Source organism: Nelumbo nucifera, chromosome 2 (genome assembly GCF_055504915.1).
Source record: "Nelumbo nucifera cultivar China Antique chromosome 2, China Antique-T2T, whole genome shotgun sequence".
NCBI classification, from domain to species: Eukaryota; Viridiplantae; Streptophyta; class Magnoliopsida; order Proteales; family Nelumbonaceae; genus Nelumbo; species Nelumbo nucifera.
In genome coordinates this window covers 40,946,625-40,956,430 of record NC_142650.1, presented here as the reverse complement: position 1 = coordinate 40,956,430, position 9,806 = coordinate 40,946,625, and the positions used below count along the sequence as shown (strand labels likewise).

Below are 9,806 nucleotides of genomic sequence, written 5' to 3'. Positions count from 1 at the left end.
GTATGTATGTATGTATAAAATAAAAGTAAATACACACAAAAAATTCCGACTTCGTACGGAAATTTTAAATTATAATAAAAATTATTATTTATTAAATTTGGTATTTTATTTCCATCATAAATAAAAATTAACAATTATTTTTATTTGATATGATGAATATATAACATTAGAAATGTTCCCGAATGTTTTAGACAAAATTCTATACTATTTCATTTTTTGTGTTTTATCTTTTTTAATTATTTATTATTTAATTTTGACACCATGAGTTAATTTGAAAAGTTGGATAACTGACCCATAGAAAAACAGTTTTGCTTTTATATCAATTTTAAATTATATATTTCATCTACATTATATAAATAATGTTTTACTTATTACACTTAATCTTTGTTTGATATAATTAATATATTAGAAACATGTTCACGTTTTTTTATAATTTTATATTCTTTTGATTAGTTTTACTTTTTAAAGATTTATTATTTAACTATGACATCATCGATTAATCCATTTGACCCAACCGACGATCCAAAAAGGAAAATAGTTTGGTTTTTAGATTTTCTCTAGTTTTTTATTTTTGTGATTCTTTTTATTTTCTATTTTTTAAATTTTATTATTTGACTATGACATCATTTCATTTCTAGGTTGATTTGGATTTGACATTCCATTTTCATCATTAATAAAAGCACTTCTTATATTTTATATTTATTTTGTTTAGTATAAGGAATATGCAATATTAGAGATATGCCCAATTACTTTTGTTTTTTCTATATTTTATATTTTATTTATTTTAAGCCTGGCCAAATGGTTGAATTGCTTACCCACCACTGAGAGGGAAGAAAATGGTTTTGTTTTCAAATTACTTTTCAAAATATTTATTTTTATAGTGTTAAAATTAATGTTGTGAATTTACTTAGTAGAATTTAATGATGAGAAAAATATATCTCAAATATAAGATTTAATGAGAGAATATAACTTAGATATGCAATTTAATGAGAGAGAAGAGAATAGGAAAATAGTTATATTTCCAATTGGTTTTCAATTTTATATTCCATTTCCATAAATAATAAACATATTTCATATTTATCATAATTATTATTATTTAATATGTTGAATATATGCTATTAAAAATGTTCCTAAATTTTTCTTTAATTTCTATATATATTTTTTAATTTTATCTATTTTGAATTTTTTATTATTTAATTGTAGCAACATGCATTGGCCCATTTGACCCAAAATGGATTAATTTCTTATCAATACTTAGATAAAAACATTATTTTTTCCATGTAGATTTTAAAAGTATAAGTTTTTATGTTATTAGAATTATTAATTTATTATGTATGCATTTAATTAGTGAAATTTAGTGGTGAGAATAAATAAAATGCTTTAAATATATGATTCAATGAGGGTGAATGGGAGTTCATACCTTAAATGTAGGATTTAATGAAGGAATTGAATGCATTGAATAATAGTATTCAATTTACATTGTTTACCCTCACAATAAAGGAACCATATTTCAAAAAAGGGGGTATTTTAGTCAAGAAAAATTTCAGAAATTTTAGATATTCATACTTTATATATATATATATATATATATATATATATATATATATATATATATAATAGTATGATAATATTATAAGTATACTGTGAGTATGATCAGTTCGAAACAATCAAAACCGATCCAATATTATCACCTGGACATGTAATGTGGATCCAAATATTTCATGGGTTTGATTTGATTTTGTCGGTTCTACCAATTTTTTTTCCACCCCACCCTTGGGTTCTATCCCACTCTTACCTAGGGCTGTCAATGGGTCAAGGTTTAGATTGGGACAGTATTTATCGGTCCCATACCGATTATTAATTAATTAATATAAAACTATAGACCCAGAATTGTCCCGATTATCAGTGGGACTAGTGGAATGCAATCCACCCAATTATACTGATATTAATAATTATTTATGTAAAAACAACTTAAAACTTGATTTTTGATAATGTAATGGTATAACCTAAGGTTGTGTTTGATTGCAATGCAAATGATTTTAGTGTAAAATTTGACTTATTTTTGTTTCAAATTTCAGCTTATTTTGTTTGATTGGAGTACAAATAAAGTAAATTAAAACATGAAGTAGAACAAAGTAAGACCCAAAACAAAATTAAAGGAGAATTTGCATTTTTTTTTCCATTTGCACCCCCACACATTTATATTAATGCAAAAAAATTGCAGTGCAACCAAACACAACCTAAAATAAAAATGCAAGTAAAATAATATGTTAATAAACCAACTGTTTTTTACCAAAATTATGGTATATTATCTATTAAATTTATCTTTTAAGACAAAAAATATAATAAAAATTAGAATCCATTATATTGTTAACAAAATAATTGATTTGGATCTGAATAGATTCGAACCAAAATCGACCCAATTGTTAATCGGGCTAAGATCACATAACCAGAACCGATATAATCGGTTTGGTCGATCTGGTAGAATCGACCCGTTGAATCATTGCAGCCCTGCCCATACATATCATATATCACTTCTGCGTTATTGAATTCATCGTCACGAGACGGCCATTACTTCAAACGGGGAAGGGTATTTTCGGAATATAATTTGAAATTGTGGTCACATTCAAAAATCAAAAATCAAAAATAAAAAATCCAAAAGGGAACGAGCGGCGGTACCAAGGCTCAAGGGTGGAGCGTGGAGGATTGAGGGCAATCGTGTAAATATTGAAGCCTTGAGGGGCGAGGTTGCTTGAATCCAACATGAATTGAGAAAAAGCTAAGCGCCGAGAGCTCTAAAAAATTAATCAAAATCAAAATTTACAAAAAAGTAGAAAGGGATTGCATCATCATGTTCGTCCATTTCAAACGGTCAGAAATGAAAAATTAACGGAACCTTAACGACGTCAACGTTAAATACCAATTATTCCTTGGTTTTTGAATTTTTTGGGTTTAAATCAAACGTCGCTTAACGGTAATGGGTTCCTGTCATTATTAACACTTGATGTTCTGTTTCTACACCACCTACACGAGTCAGAGTCTTCAGTATCTCTGCTGTCTCCTACTCCTACTCGTCAATTCAAAATTTAAAAACAAACAAACAAAAAACGGAGAGTGCTCACGAGTTTATTCGAAACCGATTCACAGCTCGAAATCGTCATAGCCATTGTTTCTGGAATATTTTTTCTTCTACAGATTTGTTTTATAGAGATTTTACATTCTTCTTGAATTTTTCTTCCACATTTCGTGGACTCACTTTGCTGGCCTTTCACTTGACTGTAAGTGTTTCAGCTTGATTCAACAATCTTATTTGCATAATCTGCGTTTCTAGTTGCGAATGTTTGACCGATCGTTGTCGATCAGACTGTGAATCTCCACTACATTTAGGTTTTTTTTATTTATTTTAACAATAATTAAGTTTTAGTGATTACTGTGTACCTCTTTTATTGCATTTTTCGTTGCATATTTGTTCTTGGATGGAGCTTTGCACTTCTTAAATCGGTTCTTCCTTTTTCCTATCACACTCTCGTCTCTTTTCCCTTTATTGTTCTTTCGTCACTTTTTGCCCTTGTGTTATCTCTCAAGCTTCGATTTTTGGATTTTCCAATAGTTTGCTTGATTATTGGAATTGCATTAGTGTTTCGGAGTGGGTTTTTGGATTTTTTATTCTGGGGATAAATGAATATGGACATCTTGTTCTTTTACATTTTCAGATTTCCAGCTGATGTTCCTAATAGATTTTTGTTTTTTATTTAAACTCTTTTACTACATTCTTTTTGCAGGAAAATTAGAGGCTTATTATGGACTCTTCACAGCATAGGAGAGGGGGACTTATCCCCGTTTCTCCGTCTCATACTCCACGATCAAGTGACAGGGCTGCAAGAGATTTGAGATCAGGGGATGGAAACGCAAAACATGACAAGGGAGTGAATGTCCAGGTTCTTCTCCGTTGCAGGTTAGTGAAAAGTTCGATTTTTCGCTTGAATTTCTAGTTAATGGGGCAAGTTATACCAATAACAGATGATAACGTTATGCATTTTTTAGACCTTTGAGCGAAGATGAGATGAGGGTGAACACACCTGTGGTCATTTCCTGCAACGAGCATAGACGAGAAGTATCTGCAATTCAGAACATAGCAAACAAGCAGATTGATAGAACCTTTGCATTTGACAAGGTTTGACATTTAAAATCTTCCCCTACTCTGTCAGAATTCTCACACTTATTTTGACAGATATACAATTCGAAACATTTTTTTTTAAATGGATTATGCTCAGCTCAACTCAACGAAGCCTTACCCCAACCATACGAGCTTAGCTACACGAATCCTATTTCACAACACTACCGGGGGCCATGTCATCTGCTGAATATTGGATAATAACGGTGGGTATTTATTTGTAGGTTTTTGGTCCAACATCCCTACAGAAGGACTTGTATGACCAAGCTGTCTCTCCTATTGTAATTGAAGTTCTTGAAGGTTATAACTGCACAATTTTTGCATACGGTCAGACGGGTACAGGGAAAACGTACACAATGGAAGGAGGGGGAAGGAAATCGAAGGTTCTGTTCTTTTTCTTGTACGTGAATTAGCTTTATATTTATCTTTATTTACTTTCCATTATGAATTCACCTCTGCTTCCTCTTCTTCACTTTGCTTTTGTAGAATGGGGATTTGCCAAGTGATGCAGGTGTTATACCTAGAGCAGTTGGACAAATTTTTGATATACTTGAAGCTCAAAATTCTGAGTACAGTGTGAAGGTTACGTTTCTAGAGCTGTACAATGAAGAAATAACAGATCTTTTGGCACCTGAAGAATGTACGAAGTTCATTGATGACAAGTCAAAGAAACCAATAGCCCTTATGGAAGATGGAAAAGGTGGTGTTTTTGTGAGAGGCTTGGAGGAGGAGATAGTCTGTACTGCAAATGAAATATACAAAATATTGGAGAAAGGTTCTGCTAAAAGGCGTACCGCAGAAACTCTCCTCAACAAGCAAAGCAGTCGTTCTCACTCAATATTTTCTATTACAATTCACATCAAGGAGTGTACACCCGAGGGGGAAGAAATGATCAAATGTGGAAAACTTAATCTTGTTGACCTTGCTGGTTCTGAGAACATATCACGTTCTGGTGCACGAGAGGTAAGCAGGTTACTATGGTTAGTAGCACAAATGCAGAACTTATCACATTCCTTGTAAGGTTGATATATGTTCTCTTGGCATAAAATGCTGATATGTGCATGTGTATACATATGCTTTTATGCTCAAGTGCACATATCCTTAGTAGGGATAAATGGCATTCTTGTAGATGCAATAATATTGCTTAATCTGTCTTAGTGGTCAATATGAAATTATGATTTAAGACAGCTTTAGTAAATTTGTAATCTTCTAGATGTGGCTATAACAAAACCTATGCTTGCAGGGAAGGGCAAGGGAAGCAGGGGAGATTAATAAAAGCTTGCTTACACTTGGCCGTGTCATTAATGCACTTGTTGAACATTCTGGCCATGTCCCATATAGGTATTGTTTATGAATCCAATATAACATTTCCTAGTGACATGTAGCGTATGTTGATAAAACTATAATGTGTAAAAAAATAACAAGGATATTGCTTGGTCTGTCAGGGATAGCAAATTAACACGGTTGTTAAGGGATTCCTTGGGAGGAAAGACAAAGACATGCATAATTGCCACAATATCACCTTCTATCCACTGTTTGGAAGAGACACTCAGCACTCTGGATTATGCACACCGTGCCAAAAACATCAAGAATAAACCAGAGGTTAGGGATTCGGTTGCTTTGTTGGTTTCTGTTTCTTTGTGCGTTTTTAGTCAAGATGTTTTCCCTTGGACTCTAATTTAATATTCTTGGATGACTTCTTGATTTTGTCAGATTAATCAGAAGATGATGAAATCTGCACTGATAAAGGACCTGTATTCTGAGATTGACCGCCTTAAGCAAGGTTGCTGATAAATTTCCTACTTGGGGCTGCTTGGTCTTACTTTTGAACCATCAATCTAATAAAATGCTGAAATATAATTTTTGATAAATATTTAACTTCTTCTCAACAAAATGGATGCTTCAAATCATAGATGTAAAAGTAGTGTCTGACAGATTTGATGTTGTATTTTGTTATTTATCTCCCACCAGAGGTATATGCCGCCAGAGAGAAGAATGGCATCTATATACCACGGGACCGTTACCTGCAAGATGAGGCTGAGAAGAAGGTCCAGCTCTTTCTTTTTTCAATTGAATTATGAGTTACTCTCTCCAATGAAAACTGCATTTCAGAGTTTTTCACTGACTTGGAAATTTCATCCATTATTGCCATCTGTTTCTTTGCCCAGGCCATGGCTGAGAAAATAGAACGCATGGAAATTGATTCAGATTCCAAGGACAAGGTAGTTCTATATTTCTAAAATTTGTTAGGGGCTTACAGGCCTTAAGATTTCCTGTTAAAGAGGCTTGACTAATTAACAATATGTTGCAAGTAGCAACTCCTGGAGCTTCAAGGACTTTACAATACCCAGCAACAGTTGACTGCAGAATTAAGTGAAAAACTCGAAAGGACTCAGGTACGATGTGGTTGAATGTTCATCTTCTAGAAACTCTCACTTGTCAATAGAACTATTTCACTATTTCTATCCACTTTTCAGCAAAAGAAACTAAACTACTTCCTATTCTTCTTTTGTTTGCATGCCTACTGCAGAAAAAGCTTCAAGACACTGAACATGCACTATTTGATCTAGAGGAAAGATATAGACAAGCAAATGCTACAATTAAAGAACAGGAGTATCTGATTTCCAATCTCCTCAGATCTGGTGAGCGAAGTGCCATCAAATTTTTTTATGCATCTTGTGCAATGGTTTCTAATATTTATGTGATTGACATAATGACATTGCACCTTTTAGTCCCAAGGGAAAACTTTTCTCCATTTTTTTCATCTTGTAGTATAGCAGCCTGTTGGTAGCATGGGTATATGTTTTGACTATGTTTGACTACTATGTTTCATTAGTTAGGGATATTTGACAAATCCAATGGCACTTCAGACACTGACATGTAGCCTTGATCTTTTAGAGAAAGCACTTGTTGAACGGGCAACTGAACTTCGGGCAGAGCTAGAGAATGCAGCATCGGACATATCTGGCCTGTTTGCCAAAATTGGTTTGTACTCATGTTTTTGAGAAGTAGATTGCTTAGGATTTTATCCTTTACTAGGAAATGTCTGCAACTTTCTTTTGCTTATTCTGCTATGCTTGATCGTCTACAGAGAGGAAGGATAAAATAGAAAATGGAAACAGAATTCTTATCCAGAAATTCCAGTCTCAACTAACTCAGCAGCTTGAAGTCATGCATAAGACTGTTGCAACTTCTGTGACACAACAGGAGCATCAACTGAAAGAAATGGAGGAAGATATGCAGTCATTTGTCTCCACAAAGACTGAGGTAGAATACATTTTCTGAAGGTGATAAAATCATTCCCAAAATCTTAATCAGTAACCTGAATATATTGTTCTATCTCATCATCTTTCTGTAGGCCACAGAAGAACTTCAAGGACGAGTGTCAAATCTGAAAACCATGTATGGTTCTGGTATAAAAGCATTAGATGATTTAGCAGGGGAGCTTAATGAGAATTCTGAGTCTACATTCAACCATCTAAACTCAGAAGTTTCTAGGCATTCATCTGCCTTTAAGGATGTAAGAATTGCTTACTGCGTTTTTTTTTTCCTTTTTTAACTTTTCTACCATTGTCACCCTTATTGTTGCTTGACCTTTATCCCATAATACAGCTTTTCAAGGGAATTGCCTCAGAGGCTGATGTGATACTTAATGATCTTCAAAGCAACCTTTCCAGTCAAAAGAAGAAGCTAGCTGCATATGCACAAAAACAGCGTGAGGTTAGCAACTGGCAATTATTTTATTTCACAAACTCCAGTGTGTGTGCTTGGAGGCAAGCTAAGATTGTTGTAATTCAATTGATTGCTTTATTAAATTGTGCACACTACACAGGGACACTTTAGAACGGTGGAAGCCACAAGATCTATTTCTAAAATTACAGTAAACTTCTTCAAGACACTAGATATGCATGCGTCCAAATTGACCCAGATTGTTGAAGAAGCACAGACTGTAGACAACAAGAAACTGTGCGAACTAGAAAAGAAGTTCGAGGTGTTTCTTTTTCTCCTGTTTAATCCTGTCAATATGATCATAACTATTTATTTGCACCTGAAGGTCTGTCCTATCAATGAAGTCCAATTGCTAACAATTTACTTTGTTTCTGAAGGAGTGTGCTGCTAATGAAGAAAGGCAACTTTTAGAAAAAGTGGCAGAGCTGCTAGCAAGTTCAAGTGCTAGGAAGAAAAAACTGGTATGTATTCTTGTTTTTGTTTGACTTTATGGGAACATGATCTTTTGGATGTAGGAGAGATGCTGTGATCTTTGCTTTAGGGATATACTGAATCATTCTTTTTACCAAAACTAATATACTTGACCATTCTATTGCTTGTATTAGTGAAGCATAAAATAACCCGAAGAACTTACAAAAATGTGATGCATTCTTCAATTTCCATCCTTATTTCAGTTGCATGGTTGTTTACATCTTGCATAATCCAGCAATTGATGTCTGTTGCACCAGTGGCTGACAGGCTTCTGGCATAGATATAGGATAAACATATTGAAATTGTTTATCTTTTAAACACACTCAGATTAACTAAAATTAACCATAATTTTGATGAATGTATTCTCTGCATAGCACTTTCATGAAGAAAATATGTCTTGAAAGTTGTAAACTTTGAAGTTTGCTATCCAACCAAAGGCCAAAAGCAAAGTGTTAAAATAATTAACAAATGAAGCATATTGCATATGCTTCTGCCTTTTCTTATGTAAAAGTTTTTTAGTAACCCCTCTCTATTAGTGAAGGCTACATTCCATAATCAAAACAGTTTTAAGGATAGAGGATCACCAATTGCATGTCTTCTGTTACTTACCATGTTTAATAACGACTTCACTTTTGTACTTTTCTTCCTGGAATTGTAATGTCAGGAATCTAGGCTAGAATTGTCTGTTGTAATGGTCAGCATATTTCCGTTATCTATCAAAGGCTCTTTAATCAATCCAATAAGGCTATGTTTGGTTTGAAGGAAAAGGTAGGGAAAGGAAGGGAAAGGCAGGGAACCCTATACATGGTTTGTAAAGGTTTCCCTACCTTTCCCTACTTTTTCCTTCAAACCAAACACAGCCTAAAGGAAAAGAAAAGAAAAACCAATCCAGTGTTCACTCTGAACCAGATCAAGGAAACCAAAGATATTTTATTTTGTTATCAACAACAATTTAATTGTCTTCTAAGCAGTAAATTCAATTACTTTATCAGACACCATGCAACTAATGACAATGGTAAGGTTGACAGTAACAAGGTAAACATTTTTTGAGGGCATGGTAATGAAACGTCAATTATCTAGCTTCAATGTGAAGACAATTATTTTAGAGGGTGGGTTCCCTTCTGAATTATATATGCTTTCCATTGTTCAGGTTCAAACAGCAGTGGATGGTCTTCGTGAGAGTGCAGCCAGCAGAACAAGTAAGGTACAAGAAGAAATGTCAACAATGAAAGATTTCGCCACTTCCGTCAAAGAAGAATGGACAATTTACATGGAGAAAACTGAAACCAACTATCTTGAAGACACTGCTACCGTGGAGAGTGGGAAAAATGACTTGTATGAAGGTCTCCAACACTGGTATGGGGAACTCTTCTGACAGCTGATATTTTCCCTGTATCCTGTTTTACTTTCATTTTTCCATATAACCTATGCT

The 9,806-nt window shown here is 33.7% G+C and overlaps 2 protein-coding genes across 4 annotated transcripts in view; one reads left to right on the top strand and one right to left on the bottom strand.

The window, feature by feature from the left end:
- The first annotated feature begins 3,030 nt into the window (after positions 1-3,030).
- LOC104599219 (kinesin-like protein KIN-5D) overlaps positions 3,031-9,806 on the top strand; it is a 7,942-nt gene continuing 1,166 nt past the window's right edge. The window contains exons 1-19 of the mRNA XM_010261667.3: positions 3,031-3,278; positions 3,783-3,955; positions 4,045-4,174; positions 4,399-4,557; positions 4,661-5,137; positions 5,418-5,515; positions 5,620-5,776; positions 5,888-5,957; positions 6,146-6,222; positions 6,343-6,396; positions 6,490-6,570; positions 6,705-6,816; positions 7,073-7,159; positions 7,266-7,441; positions 7,533-7,694; positions 7,787-7,894; positions 8,007-8,165; positions 8,281-8,364; positions 9,525-9,730. Coding sequence (XP_010259969.1) covers positions 3,801-3,955; positions 4,045-4,174; positions 4,399-4,557; positions 4,661-5,137; positions 5,418-5,515; positions 5,620-5,776; positions 5,888-5,957; positions 6,146-6,222; positions 6,343-6,396; positions 6,490-6,570; positions 6,705-6,816; positions 7,073-7,159; positions 7,266-7,441; positions 7,533-7,694; positions 7,787-7,894; positions 8,007-8,165; positions 8,281-8,364; positions 9,525-9,730 — 2,552 coding nt within the window. The 5' untranslated portion in view covers positions 3,031-3,278; positions 3,783-3,800. The remainder of the gene's footprint in view (positions 3,279-3,782; positions 3,956-4,044; positions 4,175-4,398; positions 4,558-4,660; positions 5,138-5,417; positions 5,516-5,619; positions 5,777-5,887; positions 5,958-6,145; positions 6,223-6,342; positions 6,397-6,489; positions 6,571-6,704; positions 6,817-7,072; positions 7,160-7,265; positions 7,442-7,532; positions 7,695-7,786; positions 7,895-8,006; positions 8,166-8,280; positions 8,365-9,524; positions 9,731-9,806) is intronic.
- LOC104599217 (uncharacterized) overlaps positions 7,276-9,806 on the bottom strand; it is a 27,896-nt gene continuing 25,365 nt past the window's right edge. The window contains exons 5-6 of one of the 3 annotated variants that reach the window (XR_016082301.1): positions 8,538-8,645; positions 7,276-7,868 (exon numbers count right to left, since the gene is read on the bottom strand). The gene's annotated coding sequence lies outside the window, so the exon portion shown is untranslated. The remainder of the gene's footprint in view (positions 7,869-8,537; positions 8,646-9,806) is intronic. The other 2 variants (XR_016082303.1, XR_016082299.1) reach the window with 2 other exon arrangements.